At 35.9% G+C, this 18,021-nt stretch overlaps 1 protein-coding gene across 4 annotated transcripts in view; it reads left to right on the forward strand.

Annotated features, from left to right (window-relative positions):
• Nucleotides 1-18,021, forward strand: part of POLK (DNA polymerase kappa) — an 87,325-nt gene that overhangs the window by 58,055 nt on the left and 11,249 nt on the right. For all 4 annotated transcript variants that reach the window (XM_049865861.1, XM_049865869.1, XM_049865878.1 and 1 more), the window contains 5 exons: nucleotides 125-278; nucleotides 4,617-4,856; nucleotides 11,231-11,355; nucleotides 12,457-12,623; nucleotides 17,127-17,159. In XM_049865861.1, the coding sequence (XP_049721818.1) occupies nucleotides 125-278; nucleotides 4,617-4,856; nucleotides 11,231-11,355; nucleotides 12,457-12,623; nucleotides 17,127-17,159 (719 nt within the window). The remainder of the gene's footprint in view (nucleotides 1-124; nucleotides 279-4,616; nucleotides 4,857-11,230; nucleotides 11,356-12,456; nucleotides 12,624-17,126; nucleotides 17,160-18,021) is intronic.

An 18,021-nucleotide genomic window follows, 5' to 3' on the forward strand; every position in this document is an offset into this window, starting at 1 on the left:
GAGCTATTGATTGTAGGATCGTTACTATAGTTGCAAAGTAAGAACATTAATGTGTTCCTATCAGCTATATATGACAAGTTTTGCTATGGCAGCAAATTTAAACCTTTTTTTGTTCCTGTTGAAGGTTAAGGAAATACTTGCTGATTATGATCCCAATTTTATGGCCATGAGTCTTGATGAAGCCTACTTGAATATAACAGAGCACTTACAGGAAAGACAAAATTGGCCTGAGGACAAAAGAAGATATTTCATCAAAACAAGAAACTCTATAGAAAATGGTAAGCAATTTGTTAGAACTATCAGACTAAAAAACAAACAAAAATCTTTGCATTCTACTTATCTTATTAGCACGCCTAAGTGGTAGGACTTCATACCCAAAACCCATTGCTATCAAGTTGCTGAGGAAGTTATCCATTTAAGGTGGTGACTGTTTTTGTTAATGGAAATAAAATTAAAAAAAAAAGATCAGTTTCAGTATATCAAAACATTGAGTGATTGATTTTTCTCATTCATTTCCCAAATATTTTTTTTAACTGTGGTAAAATGTGTATAACAAAACATTTTCTATTTCAAACTTCTTTATGTGTACAATTCAGTGACATTACTTTTACATGTTGTACAGCCATCACCACTATCCATTTCCAAATTTTTTCATAACCATTAGTAGAAACTTAAGCAATAACTTCCCCTCCCCTTTCCCACCTGCCCCTGGTAACCACCAGTAGCTTTGGTCTCTATGCTTTTGCCTATTCTAGATCTTTCCTGTAAGTGGGATCATATAATATTTGTCCCTTTTTGTCTGATTTATTTCGCTCAGCGTAATGTTTTTAAAGTTTCTTCCATGTTGTAGCATGTATCAGAACTTCATTTCTCTTGATGACTGAATATTTCATTGTATGGATATTTTGTTTATCCATTCATTTGTGGGTGAGTATATGAGTTGTTTCTACCTCTTGGCTATTGTAAATAGTGCTGACATGAACATTAGTGTACACATATCTGTTTGAGACTATGCTTTCAAGTCTCCTTCGTATATACCTAGGAGTGGATTTGCTGGGTCATATGGTAACTCTGTCTCTTACTTTTGAAAGAACTGCCAAACTATTTTCCACAGCGGCTGCACCATTTTATGTTCTCTCCAGCAATGCACAGGGCTTTCAATTTCTGCACATCCTTGCCAGCACTTGTTATTTTCTGTTTTTCTGATAATAGCCATCCTAGTGGGTGTGAAGTGGTATGGCGGCTTTGATTTGCATTTCTCTCATGACTAATAACATTGAGCATCTTTTCATGTGCTCATTGACAAAATGTGTATTCAAGTCCTTTGCCTACTTTTTAATTGGGTTGTTTGTCCATTTGTTGTTGAGTCATATTAGTATTTTATATATTCTGGATCTTAAACCCTCATCAGATATATGGTTCCCACATATTTTCTCTCATTTTGTAGGTTATCTCTTCACTTTGTTGATAAAGTCCTTTGATGCACAAAAGTTTTTAATTTTGATGAAGTCCAATTTATCTATTTTGTATTTTGTCGCTCGTGCTTTTTGTGTCAGATCCAAGAATTCATTGTTGAACAATAGGTCTTAAAGCACTACTCCTGTGTTTTGTTCTAAGAGTTTTATGGTTTTAGTTCTTATATTTAGGTCATTGATCCATTTTTAATTAATTTACATATATGGTATAAGGTATGGGTGCAGCTTTATTCTTTCACATTTGAAAACCTAGTTGTCCCTCAAATTTTTTATAACCTGGTTATTACAGTGATTATACTGTTTTCAACCCTGCCAGAATTAATAACTGTCCAGCTTCCTTCTTTGGCTTAGACCTTATTTTGGTTCTTTTACATGTAACGAATCACAGGTTTCATGACCCCAAGCATTTTTTCAAATTGTCGCTTCGTTACCTATCCAAAGCAATGCTAAGAAACATGCAGGTATAACACACACTGCATTCAACCTTCTGTCAAAGGTGTGATTACTTCAAATGTCTGAGCTGTCCTGTACCCCGGAGCAAAGTTCATTTGGATAAAAAGGTAGGTGCGGAGGCATTTGCTCACAACCCACAGCCAAGTTTCATGTGCACAACTCAATGATGACTTTAGAAGGGACAGGCAGTAGTGGGGTAACCTATCTGTAACTTTTTCTGATGCAAAAATGGTGGATTCACAATGGTATAAAATTTTAACTCTCCCATTATTGGGGGCTCACATCACTTGGAGCAAGTTTAATGTGACATGTAATCACAACTTCATTATCTCTTTTAAAGCCTGGAAAGATAGGCCTCTCTCTGTTCTCTGACAGAAACATTGAACAGCATAGTTTCTGGGCTCATGGCCTTGGCACAAGGGGTTTTCCATTTTTGGTATAACTTTATGTTCTGGGGAAGGAGCACACAAAGCCTGATAGCACTTTGCTTCAAATCTCACTTTGTTAGTTCCTTTCTTTGCCCCTCCAAAAAAAAACCAAACTAGATTTACTTTGTTTTCAGAAAGAATGTAGGGGAACCGAACTTACAAAATATGTACTTCTTCAAATAAATATGAATTACTGTTCCTGTTTGTAATTTAGATAAACCAAGAGAGGAAGTTAGTAAATTGAGTAAATTGAAGGAAAATCATTAAATGGCTATGTCAGATCATCCCCTGAGAGTCTTCTGTAATAATCATTTTTGTAAAGGTGTTTGTTTGTCCTTGCAAATGTATTGCTAACTACTGCGTCTGTATACAAATAAAACAATTTTATTAAATTGTGTATTTCGCTGTCCGGATGGTGAGTGCCAGGCAATGTAAGGAACTTTGAAATATCTTATACTTTTTAGCACTTGACAACCAGATGGGATGCTATAATTCTAGTGTTTCAGATTATAAGAAATCTTACTTTTGTGCTCTGATTACCTCATTTATCGGGATAATAAAGATATTTCTGTCAGAAAGCAAGTAAGAAACCATTCAGCAGCAAGGCCTCACAGAGAGGTAGACAGTAGTTCAGGTGGAAAAGATAACTGTGCCATTCAGTAGCAGCCCTAATAATGGACCGGAGACATCATGTGTTGCTTCCTCCTTTAGTCCTCTATATCACAGTGGCTCATCTGAGAGCAGACTGGTAGAGGCCTGAGGTACAAAACATAGCAGCTCTGTGGAAAGGGCTTATGAACGTGGCAGGCACCTTACTTGGCATCTAGTTTTTCCTGCAGCTTTCTTTAACCTCCACCTACCCAGGTGGAGAGAAGGAGGTCCAGGTAGATACCATTTCAGCTATTCTGCAGTCTTAATCCCCTTTGAATTGCTCTGGATTTTAAAACCAGAGTATGGAAAATGAAAGGAACTGAAGCACATAAATAACAGCTGATGTAAGTTTAAAAATAAGGCTTATTTTATATGTGGCCTGGGAATTCAGATTTGGAAAACATCTGTCTGTAACTTAATTCATATTGCATACTTTAAATTTTGAAACTAATCAGAAGCTTGTTATATTATTCACAGATGTTTGCTAGAATTTTGCAATTCCATAAACATTATCTTTAGAAAATCTTCCTAAAAGCCCAAGTTCATTTTTTAAGTAATGTGCATTTGTGTGTGTCTTAAAAATAGATTTTTTAATTTTTCCCCCACATTTACCTTAACTTGGAAAACTTTTATATGTAATAAAATCATGGGTCAGAAGACTCCATTGTTAATCTTAGGTGTTATAGACCCATTTAAACTACCTTTTTCTTTCATGAAATCCAGAAAGTAAAGTCTTTTAATGGATTTATTCATGAGGACATTTTTAGCATCAATATAAACTTAAGTACATTTTATGAAAAATGCAGATGAAATGCGAATAAGCAGATTGGTATTTTTACTTTACTTTTTTGTAATAACATTAGTTTATAGACTACTGATAACATTAAAGCCTTCTTTCCATTAATCTTGTGCCTTGGTTAATCTTGATTAAGACTGTAAGTATTTATATACTTAAAGAACCATAACTTGCAGAGATAACTTCTGTATTGAAAATGTGCCCTTAGTAAAAGAGATACTTTAGGAACAAGCATGTCAAATTTAAAATTAGCATCAAAAGAAGAAAATTTAGATTATTTTAACATCTGAAAGATTTATTCCATGCATGGAGAAAATGTAAATGCTTTCTCTTTTAAAACAAAACAAACCTTATTTTTCAGGCATAAGTATTCTAGGTGGTTTAATGCCTTTTTTCCTCATCCTAAATTCTAATTTAAGAAGGTACCCTCCCCCTCCAGAGATGAGTAAAGGAAAAAAAAAAAAAGTTTTTATTTTGTTAAGAAAAGTCTAAGGTGACCCTAAGCCCAATTCTGGGTTTTCATTAATTTAGGTACAATAACCAGTGAGTTTTACATGGGATATATCCTTTAAAATGTATACTATAGGAATGGATAATGTTCTTTTGAAGGAAAACTTGGACTCAGTGTGTTTTATTGTGGTCGTTGTTTTGTTAAGCAGTTACAATATTCAAGATAGCCTTTCTGGTCTTGATTATTAGAAACAAAATCAAACTAGATTTACTTTGTTTTCAGAAAGAATGTAGGGGAACCGAACTTATAAAATACGTACTTCTTCAAATAAATATGAATTACTGTTCCTGTTTGTAATTTAGATAAACCAAGAGAGGAAGTTGGTAAATTGAGTGAACGTGAACTGTCCATCTCTCCACTACTTTTTGAAGATAGTCCTCCTGATCTGCAGCCTCCAGGAATTTCTTTCCAAGTGAACTTTGAAGAACATAACAACCCTCAAATACTCCAAAACTCAGTTGTTTTTGGAACATCAGCTGAGGAAGTGGTAAAGGAAATTCGTTTCAGAATTGAGCAAAAAACAACACTGACAGCCAGTGCAGGTACTTGAAAGGAAATTGATGGCTACTGTAGTTCTAATTTTCAAACTGAAGGATTCAAGAGTAATATTAGTAGTTTTCTTATTACAAAATGTATAATAACATTTCATTTATCCATGCTTTGATTCAGCACCTGACAACTTGGCCTACTCGGAGTAGCTATGAACCTATAGGTAAACTGGAAGTAAGAAGAAAAGCCCATAATCCCAGAGAAAAATACTGTCTGTCATAGATCCCACTTAGCTATCCCTTTTTAAACACAAAGTACATTTCAGTTGGTTTTGTATATGATGCTTGGTTATTAGTTTTTCCTTTGAAAACTTCAGTCCTGTCCAAGATTACATTGCCAGAGAGAACCCATGTGGCCGCAAGATGGGAGACAGAAGAAACACCAGCAATCTAAGACTATCTGTTGAAGGAAGAAACAGCTTTACATATGTCGGTAGCCCATGAGGTCATCACTGGGTCTTCACATAGTAATCGATATTCATAACGAGGACCCTGATTTATCTTGTAAAAGTTATATTATGATTAGGATAGTCTTCCCTTTCTATACCAGAGTGTAAGAATGAGGAATAGATTTTAGGAATATGCATATAAAAGTTGAACTGTTTAATGAGTATATTTTAATATACTTATTTCAAGTTAGCTTAATCATTAAGATTTTTAATCTCCTAGAGGTTGTAAAGTACCTTTATAAAAAGTTATGATTTGCTTTTTGAGCAACAAAAAGGAAGCACAGATTTAGTTCTTATCTCACATACATTACAACCCAAAGTCTTTGATTTTTTTTCTTTATGTGGATAATCTATACAAAAGACTTTTTTTTAATTAATTTTTATTGTACTTTAAGGGAAAGTTTACAAATCAAGTCAGCCTCTCATACAAAAATTTGTATACACATTGCTTTACACTCCTAATTGCTCTCCCCCCTAATGAGACAGCACACTCCTTCCCTCTACTGTCTCTCCTTGTGTCCCTTTGACCAGCTTCTGGCCCCCTCTGCCCTCTCATCTCCCCTCGAGACAGGAGATGCCAACATAGTCTCATGTGTCTACTTGATCCAAGAAGCTCATTCTTCACCAGTATCATTTTCCATACCATTGTCCAGTCCAATCCCTGTCTGAAGAGTTGGCTTTGGGAATGGTTTCTGTCTTGGGCTAAAAGAAGGTCTGGGGACCATGACCTCTGGGGCCCTTCCGGTCTCAGTCTGACCATTAAATCTGGTCTTTTTACGAGAATATGGGGTCTGCATCCCACTGCTCTCCTGCTCTCTCAGGAGTTCTCTGTTGTGTCTCCTGTCAGGGCAGTCATCGGTTGTGGCCGGGCACCATCTAGTTCTTCTGGTCTCAGGCTGATATACTCTCTAGTTTATGTGGTCCTTTATGTCTCTTGGGCTCATAATTACCTGTGTCTTTGGTGTTCTTCATTCTTCCTTGCTCCACATGCATTGAGACCAATTGATGTATCTTAGATGTCCATTTGCTACTGTTTAAGACCTAGGACACCACATTCCAAAGTGGGATGCAGAATGTTTTCGTAATAGATTGTATTATGCCAATTGACTTAGATGTCCCCTGAAACCATGGTCCCCAAACCCCCGCCCCTGCTACACTGGCCTTTGAAGCATTCAGTTTATTCAGGAAACTTCTTTTCTTTTGGTTTAGTCCAGTTGTGTTGACCTCTCCTACATTGTGTGTTGTCTTTCCCTTCACCTAAAATAGTTCTTATCTACTATCTAATTAATGAAAATCCCTTTCCCTCCTTACTTCCCTCCCTCCTCCATCTTGTAATCATCAAAGAATATCTTCTTCTCTGTTTAAACTATTTCTTGAGTTCTTATAGTAGTGGTCTTATACAATATTTGTCCTTTTGCAGCTGACTAATTTCACTCAGCATAATGTCTTCCAGGTTCCCCCATGTTATAAAATGTTTCATGGATTCATCATTGTTCTATATTGATGCATGGTATTCCATTGTGTGAATATACCATAATTTATATATCCATTCATCCTTTAATGGGCACATTGGTTGCTTCCATCTTTTTGCTGTTGTAAACAATGCTGCAGTAAACACGGGTGTGTATATATCTGTTTGTGTAAAGGCTCTTTTTTCTCTAGGATATATTCCAAGGAGTGGGATTGCTGGATCATATGGTAGTTCTATTTCTAGCTTTTTAAGGAAGCACCAAATCGACTTCCAAAGTGGTTGTACCATTTTACATTTGCACCAGCAGTGTATAAATGTTCCAGTCTCTCCACAACCTCTCCAACATTTATTATTTTGTGTTTTTTGGATTAATGCCAGCCTTGTTGGAGTGAGATGGAATCTCGTTGTAGTTTTGATTTGCATTTCTCTAATGGCTGATGATTATGAGTATTTCTTCATGTGTCTGTTAGCTACCTGAATGTCTTCTTTAGTGAAGTGCCTGTTCATATCTTTCGCCCATTTTTTAATTGAGTTATTTGTCTTTTTGTTGTTGAGTTTTTGTCGTATCATGTAGATTTTAGAGATCAGGTGCTGATTGGAAATGTCATAGCTAAAAACTTTTTCCCAGTCTGTAGGTAGTCCTTTTTTGGTGAAGTCTTTGGATGAGCATAGGTCTTTGATTTTTAGGAGCTCTCAGTTATCTGGCTTCTCTTCTGCATTTTTAGTAATGTTTCGTATACTGTTTATGCCATGTGTTAGGGTTCCTAGTGTTGTCCCTATTTTTTCTTCCATGGTCTTTATCATTTTAGATTTTATATTTAGGTCTTTGATCCATTTTGAGTTTGTTTTTGTGCATGGCGTGAGGTATGGGTCTTGTTTCATTTTTTTGCGGGTGGATATCCAGTTATGCAGCACCATTTGTTGGAAAGACTGTCTTTTCCCCATTTCACTGACTTTGGGCCTTTGTCAAATATCAACTGCTCATATGTGGATGGATTTATGTCTGGATTCTCAGTTCTGTTCCATTGATCTATGTATCTGTTGTTGTACCAGTACTAGGCTGTTTTGACTACTGTGGCGGTATAAGAGGTTCTAAAATTAGGTAGAGCGAGGCCTCCCATTTTGTTCTTCTTTTTCAGTAATGCTTTACTTATCCGTGGCCTCTCTCCCTTCCATATGAAGTTGGTGATTTGTTTCTCCATCTCATTAAAAAATGTCATTGGAATTTGGATCAGAATTGCATTGTGTCTATAGACGGCTTTTGGTAAAATAGACATTTTTACGGTATTAAGTCTTCCTATCCAAGAGCAAGGTATGTTCTTCCACTTATGTAGTGCCGTTTGGTTTCTTGCAGTAGAGCCTTGTAGTTTTCTTTGTATAAGTCTTTTACATCTCTGGTAAGATTTATTCCTAAGTATTTTATCTTCTTGGGGGCTACTGTAAATAGTATTGATTTGGTGATTTCCGCTTTGATGTTCTTTTTGTTGGTGTAGAGGAATCCAATTGATTTTTGTATGTTTGTCTTGTATCCTGATACTCTGCTGAACTCTTCTATTAGTTTCAGTAGTTTTCTGGAGGATTCCTTAGGGTTTTCTGTGTATAAGATCATGTCATCTGCAAATAGAGATATTTGTACTTCTTCCTTACCAATGTGGATGCCCTTTATTTCTTTATCTAGCCTAATTGCTCTGGCTAGGACTTCCAGCACAATGTTGAATAAGAGTGGTGATAAAGGGCATCCTTGTCTGGTTCCTGTTCTCAAGGGGAATGCTTTCAGACTTTCTCCATTTATGATGATGTTGGCTGTTGGCTTTGTATAAATGCCCTTTATTATATTGAGGAATTTTCCTTCTATTCCTATTTGCTGAGAGTTTTTATCATGAATGGGTGTTGATCTTTGTTGAATGCTTTTCTGCATCAATCGATAAAATCCTGTGGTTCTTGTCTTCTGTTTTATTTATATGATGGATTACATTGTTTTTCTAATGTTGAACCATCCCTGCATACATGGTATGAATCCCACTTGGTCATGGTGAGTTATTTTTTTGATGTGTTGTTGAATTCTATTGGCTAGAATTTTGTGGAGGATTTTTGCATCTAAGTACATGAGGGATATAAGTCTGTAATTTTCTTTCTTCGTGGTGTCTATCTGGTATCAGGAATATGCTGGCTTCATAGAATGAGTTTGGGAGTTTTCCATCCTTTTCTGTGCTCTGAAATACTAGTAGTAGTGGTGTTAACTCTTCTCTGAAAGTTTGGTAGAACTCTGCTGTGAAGCCATCCCAGCCAGGGCTTTTTTTGTTGGGAGTTTTTGGTTACCTTTTCGATCTCTTCTTTTGTTATGGGTCTATTTAGTTGTTCTACCTCTGTTTGTGTTTGTTTAGGTAGGTAGTGTGTTTCTAAGAATTTATCCATTCCTTCTAGGTTTTCAAATTTGTTGGAGTACAATTTTTCATAGTAATCTGATATGATTCTTTTAATTTCAGTTGGGTCTGTTGTGATATCATCCATCTCATTTCTTATTTGGGTTATTTGCTTCATCTCTTGCTTTTCTTTTGTCAGTCTGGCCAATGGTTTATCGATTTTATTAATCTTTTCACAGAACCACCTTTTGGTCTTGTTAACTCTTTCAATTGTTTTTCTGTTCTCTAATTCATTTAATTCTGCTCTAATTTTTATTTGCTTTCTTTTGGTGCCTGAGTGTATCTTTTATTGCTCTATTTGTTCAAGTTGTAGGGATAGTTCTTTGATTTTGCCCCTTTCTTCTTTTTGTATGTGTGCAGTTATTGCTATAAACAGACCTCTGAGTGCTGTTTTCGCTGTGTCTCAACGGTTCTGATAGTAAGTGTTTTCATTCTCAACTGGATTCTATGAATTTCTTTATTCTATCCTTAATGTCTTCTATAACCCAGTCTTTTTTGAGTAGGGTATTGTTCAGTTTCCAAGTATTTGATTTCTTTTCCCTGTTTTTTCTGTTATCGATTTCAACTTTTATGATCTTATAGTCAGAGAAGATAAAAAAAAAAATGCTTTGTAATATTTTGATCTTTTGGATTCTGCAAAGGCTTGCTTTATGACCTAATATGTGGTCTATTCTAGAGAATGTTCCATGTGCACTAGGAAAAAAAGCATACTTTGCAGTTGTTGGGTGGAGTATTCTGTATGTCTATGAGGTCAGGTTGGTTGATTGTGGCATTTAGGTCTTCTTTGTCTTTATTGCGTTCTTACTGGATGTCCTGTCCTGCACCGGAAGTGGTATGTTGAAGTCTCCTACTATAACTGTGGAGGTGTCTATCTTACTTTTCAATGCTGTTAGAGTTTGTTTTATGTATCTTGCAGCTCTGTTATTGGGTGCATATATATTTAATATAGTTATATCCTCCTGGTATATTGTCCCTTTAATCATTGTATAGTGTCTTTCCTTATCATTTGTGGTGGATTTAACTTTAAAGTCTATTTTGTCAGAAATTAATATTGCCACTCCTGCTCCTTTTCGGTAGTTGAATTTGTTTTTGAAGTATGCGATTGTTAGTCTTCTTTGTGGTTACCTTAATATTTACCAGTATTTTTCTAAGTATAAACCTAACTTGTATCTCCCTATATCACCTTGATTTCCTCTCCATATGGAAAATCTACTTTATCTAGTCCCTTTTTTTTGTTTATTGTCATCTTTTATATAATGATATCACTGATCCCCTGTTTTTAGCTGTAAACACGCCACAGGGTCAGGGGTGCGCCTCTTTGCTTGCCTTCTTTCCCTGAAGCTGCAGTGTCTCAGGAAACTACCATCAGCCCTGCTGCATTCGTGCCAAAGAATGGTGCTAAGGAATCAGAGCTGAGGCGCTGCGCGGGCTCAGCAACTCCTTGCTGCTTCTGCACTGTCTCTTGCTCCGCAGTCACTCAGATCGATTCCTTAATTCTGCGTTTGATGCTCAGGTTTTGTTGATTGTTATATATGTAATCGTTTCACTTCTTTTCTCACGTCTTTGTTGGGAGAGGGTTCAGCAGAAGCTACTGACTAGTTTGCCATCTTGGCCCCTCGTCTATGCAAAAGACTTTTGCAAAGAGTGAACACCTATCCTAAGTTATTTCTGAATCTTTTCTGAGAAGCAGATATGGAGCCACTATCAAACAGCCTTATATCCTTACTAGGGCTAATAAGTACACTTATAACATTTAATAAATAAGCTCAGAAATTACTCTTAGTTTAAAAATTCCTTGGAGATTTAAGTGTCCCTCATTTCTCCTGCCACAATAACTAATATTCCTTTTCCTAAAACCTGTACCCAGTCCTAAGGTGATAGTTAGTGATCAAATTTATTTTTAAAGTAGGATTCCGTTCATATTTTTTCCACTTAGCATTGCTATTTCTTTCGGTGTTGTCATTACGTAGTTTTAAAGCATTCAATATTAACCTCTTTGAGTTATCAGAGTGTTCTTCTTTTAAGGCATTGCCCCAAATACAATGTTAGCAAAAGTATGCAGTGATAAGAATAAACCAAATGGACAATACCAAATTCACCCCAACAGACAAGCTGTGATGGATTTCATCAAGGACTTACCCATTAGAAAGGTGAGATTTTATGTAAAATTTAACATATATATATACACACACACACACTCTGGGATTTGAAGGGATACTGTTAAGGTTGACAAAAAACATTCTTTGCTGAAGATAAAACAATAGGGTAACAAGCAAAATCTGTAACAAATGATTGAACTTGCACTTGAAAGAAATCTTTCCATGAGTTTTAAAGCCCTAAAGATGAGGCTTAGGAAACTTGCTCCCTGGAATTTTTTTAAGAAAGTAGTAGATGCCAGACTTTTAAGTGTACTCCTGCCAAGGAGAAGGGAAATAAAAAGAATACTTCTAAGAGTTCTTTCATCAGTAACTTAATACTGTCTTAGTTCCAATGTCCACGTTGCTATCAGGTTATTAATCTTCAAAGAGATTTAGAATTTTAATAGCTTTTGACCAGAAAATAAACGAAAATATTTTGGCTCTTTAAAATGGTAAAATTATCCTTCAGGAGTTCCAGAAAGGGTATATATTACTGTATTTTGAAGCTTATGGCTTTTTCTGCATGTTTAACCTTTTTTAAAGAATAATAACACTATGTGGCATTCTAGGATTTGGTGTTCTCATTCAACATAATGTATATAAATGAATTCAATTTAAACATTTTTAATGCTCAGAAGAAAGGCTATATCAAAGTATAAATATGTAATAATTACTGAGTAATTTAGTATATGTAAAGTGTAACTATAAAGCAATATTTCTCCATCACACTTTTCAAAGTGTAAGTTTTCCATTAAAAAAAGTTCTGCAGCCAAATAACTTTGGAGTGTACCACCCTTGGTGGGTCACAATGGATATTAGTATATTAAAGATTCTTAAGTCTTACAGCAAAAAGTCCAATTTTAATTTGCTTATCCCACCATTCCTCAAGCTTATATGACTACAGAACTCTTTTTTTTTTTTTTTAACATCTTTTAAAATTCCATGGAACACTAGTTTAGGAAATGTGGCAAAAACTAATTAAACCAGTTTTCTTGTATGACTTATACAGACAGTTACATTATTCATACCTTTTATGAGTTTATAATTTCAGTTTTTAGCTTTATTTAAAATCTAAAAAAAATCTATTAATGATAAAAATGGATTCTCTTCTAGATTTCTGGAATTGGACAAGTTACAGAGAAAATGTTAAAGGCCCTTGGAATTATTACTTGCACAGAACTCTACCAACAAAGGGCATTACTTTCTCTCCTTTTCTCTGAAACATCTTGGCATTATTTCCTTCATGTCTCTTTGGGGCTAGGCTCAACACACCTGGAAAGGTATTTGTAGTCATTTTGCTTTTTCTTTATCATTTGCTGAAATATCAGTTTTAACCATTGAGATGACGGCTGTAAGGATAACATGTTTTAAAATTCTGTTAAACCAAAAAAAGCCAATGGCATCGAGTCTATTCTGACTTGTAGTGACCCCTATAGGACAGAGTAGAGCTGTCCCGTAGGGTTTCCAAGGACTTAATCTTTATGGAAGCAGACTGTCACATCTTTGTCCTACGGAGCAGCTGGTGGGTTCGAACAACTGACCTTTCAGTTAGTAGCCGAGTGCTTAACCACTGTACCACTTAAAATTCTGTTTGGCTAGTTTAATTGAGAATATTATTTTTGAATTAGAACCAACAGATTAGATGTCACAGAAGAGGGAAAAAGGAATAAAGAATTGCTCCTAATTTTGCTTGAGCTATTGGGTAGATGGACAAGAGGAATAATGACTACCTTCTTTTCTGTCCCTACTTTGTTCTTTATTCAGAACATCAGAGGAATGCTGGTGGTCAGGTTTTTGAAGAAAGAAATAAGCTTCGTATTTCAGAATTCATTCTTTAAGTGAGAAGATTTAATGGTTCTTTGAAAGCCTTAGTGAACTGGATGTAATTCTTTCCCAGATTTGTAAATTATTCATTCAGTACTGAGTACCTCTTTTGTGTTAGGCACTGTTTTAGGCACTGAGGATATAGCAGCAAACGGGACAAAGTCCTGCCCTCATGGAGCAACCAGACTAGCGTGGAGACAGAAGATAATCAAATAAACAACAAATGAAGAAAATAAAGCAGAGTGAGAGCATAAAAATGACTCAGGGGATATGATTAGGGAGTGGTAGTGGTCAGCCAGCATCAGAGACCTGAAGGAGCCAGCCATGCAAAGATCTAGGAAAATAACATTCCAGGCTGAGAGACCAACTAGATGAGAGGCCCTGAGTTTCCTTCCGTTACTTCTTCATCTAGGTCTTAAAAAGAGGATCCTTAGAGCTAGAAGGGTACATTGTTGGAGGTGGGAAAAAGAGGGGAGTAAAAAAGAATGAGAATCATAGAAGTAAAAGCTGGGCCACTGTTTCACAGTTTTGTCTTCATCCTGGCAGTCTACCAACAAAACAACTTTATAGTCTTGAACTTAAACTAACGGGCAGCAATAGGATTACTGAGGAGGCATATAAAATAAAATTATCTAGTATCAGTTGTTCAGTTTATCACCAATTAAGCATACTAAATCTTACAGAGATTGCAAGGATGGTTGTATTGCTTTTCTCAGCCCTCTCTGCTCCTCATTCTTTAAAGCCACAGTTAGCTGACTTTAGTCTTAGATGGATATAATGAAAGATAAGAGAAAGAATTCATAACACTATAAAAATCTAGTATTTGAAGATAACAGCAAATACCAAATTTTCTTTAATCTTTATCCTCTATTTCCATAGTGCAAGAAAATGATACAGTTCTTGCTATAACACAGCACATATTAGTCTGTGGTATGCTTTTAAGTGAAATTCGTGGATAATTTATAATAATATAAAATAGCAAGCCTGCCTTTTCCTCCCCCACATTTGCTATTCCCCTACTCTGCTTTGTTCTTTAAGCTATAGTACTCCCTTTTAACATATTACGTATTTACTTCTGTGTTTGTATCTGTTTCCCTCCCTATAAGTTTCTTTTTCGTTTTTAAATTGTCTATGGCTGCTTTTGTTCTCCAATGACAGAATTGAATATTTGCAATAGAGATGTTATGGACCATAGCGGTCAAATGTTTACTATGTGGCTCTTTATGGAAAGTTTGCCTACCTCTGCTCTATCTCTTCCAGTGCCCCTACTCCACCTTACTTATGCCACTTATTCTTTTTTTTGTACTTTAGATGAAGGTTTACAGAACAAACTAACTTCCCATTAAACAGTTAGTACACATACTGTTTTATGACATTGGTTACCAACCCCATGACATGTCAACACTCTCCGTTCTCGACCTTGGGTTCCCTGTTACCAGTTTTCCTGTCCCCTCCTTCCTTCTAGTCCTTGCCCCTGGGCTGGTGTGCCCCTTTATACTCATTTTGTTTTATGGGCCTGTCTAATCTTTGGCTGAAGGGTAAACCTCATGAGTGACTTCATTACTGAGCTAAAAGGGTGTCCTGGGGCTGTACTCTGACAGTTTCTCCAGTCTCTGTCAGGCCAGTAAGTCTGGTCTTTTTTTGTGAGTTACAATTTTGTTCTACGTTTTTCTCCAGCTCTGTCCGGGACCCTCTATTGTGATCTGCGTCACAGTAGTTGGTGGTGTTGGCTGGGCACCAACTAGTTGGACCAGACTCAGTCTAGTGGAGGCTGTAGTAATTGTGCTCTATTAATCCTTTGGACTAATCTTTCCCTTATGTCTTTAGCTTTCTTCATTCTCCCTTGCCCGCAATGGGGTGAGACCAGTGGAGTATCTTATACCTTATACGGCTACTCACAAGCTTTCAAGACCCCAGACACTACTCACCAAAGTAGAATGTAGAACATTTTCTTTATAAACAGTCTTATACCAATTCAGCTAGATGGTCCCTGAAACCATGGTACCCACAGCTCCCAGCCCAGCAGTTCAGTCTGTGGAGCTTGGATGTGTCTATGGAGCTTCCATGACCTTGCCTCCTACAAGTTGTGCTGGCTTCCCTAGTATTATGATGTACTATCTTACCCTTCATCAAGGTTACCACTTACCTATTGTCTATTTAGCATTTTCCCTCCCCGCCCCTCCCCTCACTTGTAACCATCAAAGATTGTTGCTTTTTGTGTGTAGACCTTTTCATGAGTCTTTATAGTAGTGCTCTTATACAATATTTGTCCGTTTGTGATTGACTTATTTAACTCAGCATAATGCCCTCCAGGTTTATCCAGGTTGTGGATTCATCATTGTTCTTTATTGTTGCATAGTTCTTTATCGTTGTTCTTTATCGTTGCATAGTACTCCATTGTGTGCATGTACCATAGTTTGTTTATGCATTCATCTGTTGATGGGCTTCTAGGTTGTTTCTATCTTTTTGCTATTGTGAACAATGCTCTAATGAACATGGGTATGCATATGTCTATTCATGTGACAGCTCTTAGTTCTCTAGGGTATATTGCTAGGAGTGGGACTGCTGGATCATGTGGTATTTCTATTTCTAGCTTTCTAGGGAAGCACCATATCATTTTCCAAAATGGCTGTATCATTTTATATTTCCACCAGTAGCCCATAAGAGTTCCAGTCTCCCCACAGCCTCTCCAACATTTGTTATTTTCTGTTTTTTTGATTCATGTCAGTAATGCTGGGTGAGACGGTATCTGATTGTGGTTTTGATTTTCATCTCTCTAATGGCTAGTGACCTTGAGCATTTCTTCATGTGTCTATTAGTCACTTGAATGTCTTCTTTGGTGAAGTCTCTGTTCATTTCCTTTGTGCATTTTTTAATTGGATTATTTGTCTTTTTGTTGTAGAGGTATTGGATTTTCCTGTAGATTTTAGAGATTAGACCTTTGTCAGATTTGTCATAGCCCAAAATTTTTTCCCAGTCTGTAGGTTCTCTTTTTTATTTTTGGTGAAGTCTTTTGATGAGCATAAGTGTCTAATTTTTAGAAAATCCTAGTTATCTAGCTTATCTTTTAGAGTTCATGTGTTAGTTATGGTTTGTATCCTGTTAATGCCATGTATTCAGGCCTCAAGCATTGATTCCATTTTTTCTTCTATGATCTTTATAGTTTTTGGTTTTATGTTTATGTCTTTGATCCATTTTGAATTAGTTTTTGTGTATGGTGTGAGGTATGGGTCCTATTTCATTTTTTTTTTGCAGATGGACATCCAGTTTTGCCAGCACCATTTGTTAAAAAGGCTGTTTTTTGCTCCCTATAAGTTTCTTAAGAGCAGGTACTTGGTCAGTTTTGCTCATCATGTATCTTCAGGGCCTGGACCAGTGCTCAATTCATAGTACATTCAATAAGTATTTGAAAAATGGATTATCTGCATGTTATTTCAGTTGCTCCTATCAGAGCAACTAGAATCTAGCCAAACTAGTTGATTCAGATTCCCTATCTTTTATCCTATTGTTGTGTACAAAATTCAGACTGAAAATCTGTAAAGTGGTATAAATGAATAATGAGTAGGCTGTAGGAGAGAGAAGTTAATATACTGGGCTAAAAACTAGATAACTGAAATTATTTAAAATTTATTTATATCCTGTAACTGCAAGCTGTTACACTATCATTTCAAACTGGTTTTTATCAGCATGGTTTTTGATATTCAGGCTTTTGATAGGAGCAGTTTATAATAGCAACTTATTTTCAAGCTTGTTCTCTTTAATAGTTACAGACTTGATCCGTGACACATATAATCATGTTATCATCTTATCAATCTACCTTCTTGAGTGATAGTTTCATTTTTGGATAAGAAAAACTCAGTTTTATATGATGTATAGGTTAACCGAAATATTCTGTTGGTTGGCTAAATGAAATTAATCTTCTTTGAGAAAGTAAATAAAGCCTTTTTTTTTCCCCCAAGGGATGGAGAGAGGAAAAGTATGAGCGTTGAGAGGTAATGTTCTGCTTGTTAGTTATTTATTGTTAATGTTCATAATTCATGTTATTTTTAACTAATTTTTGTTAAAAAATACTAAAATAAAATTTATTTGCAAACCTAGTATCGATTTTCAGGAATTCACATTCCCAAAGTAAATACACTAGTACCAAAAAAAACCCAGTGCCATCATGGGGCAGTTCTACTCTGTCCTATAGGGTCGCTATGAGTCGCTATGATACACTAGTACAATGCATCTATAATCTTTAGTTGCTATACTCTCATTTAACTGCAGCCATTTTTATTATTTAATATTGGTTTTTCTTCTTTCGAGTGGAAAACCAGTAATTTTAGGATTCCAAGTCCTAATTTCTATCCTTGTTTAATGAGAAAAATTATGTTGGGCATTTAATTGGGAAGTGAAAATGGAAGTTCTTCCTGAAACTCCTCAAATATTGGTGAATGAGCAGAGGTATCAAATAGTAAAATATTATTGATGAAAGAGGGCTTAGAGATGATCTAGTTTTATAATCTTGTCTGAATATCAAGTGAAATCTTGATTGGGGAAAGATGTCATTTTGAAAAGCCCCTCAATTGTACCTGAATTCCACATTTAAGAACTGTTGACCTAGTACAATTTTGTGTTTGTTTTTCATACATACTATTTGTGATCAAAAAAGTTGAAGGACTTCTGCAAGATAACACATTCAATAAATGACTTTGATAAAAATTGCTGCTTTAGACTACGATTTAAGTAATCAAAAGAAAAAAGAAAGCCTCCAAAAGTGAGATTGTATTGTCCTATTTTTGTTATTTAGAGTAATATTTAATGTGCAAGAATGTGTTCTCCATCTCTTCCTGGAAATTCTTCTTGGCTTCC

Source organism: Elephas maximus, chromosome 2 (genome assembly GCF_024166365.1).
Source record: "Elephas maximus indicus isolate mEleMax1 chromosome 2, mEleMax1 primary haplotype, whole genome shotgun sequence".
Lineage (NCBI taxonomy): Eukaryota > Metazoa > Chordata > Mammalia > Proboscidea > Elephantidae > Elephas > Elephas maximus.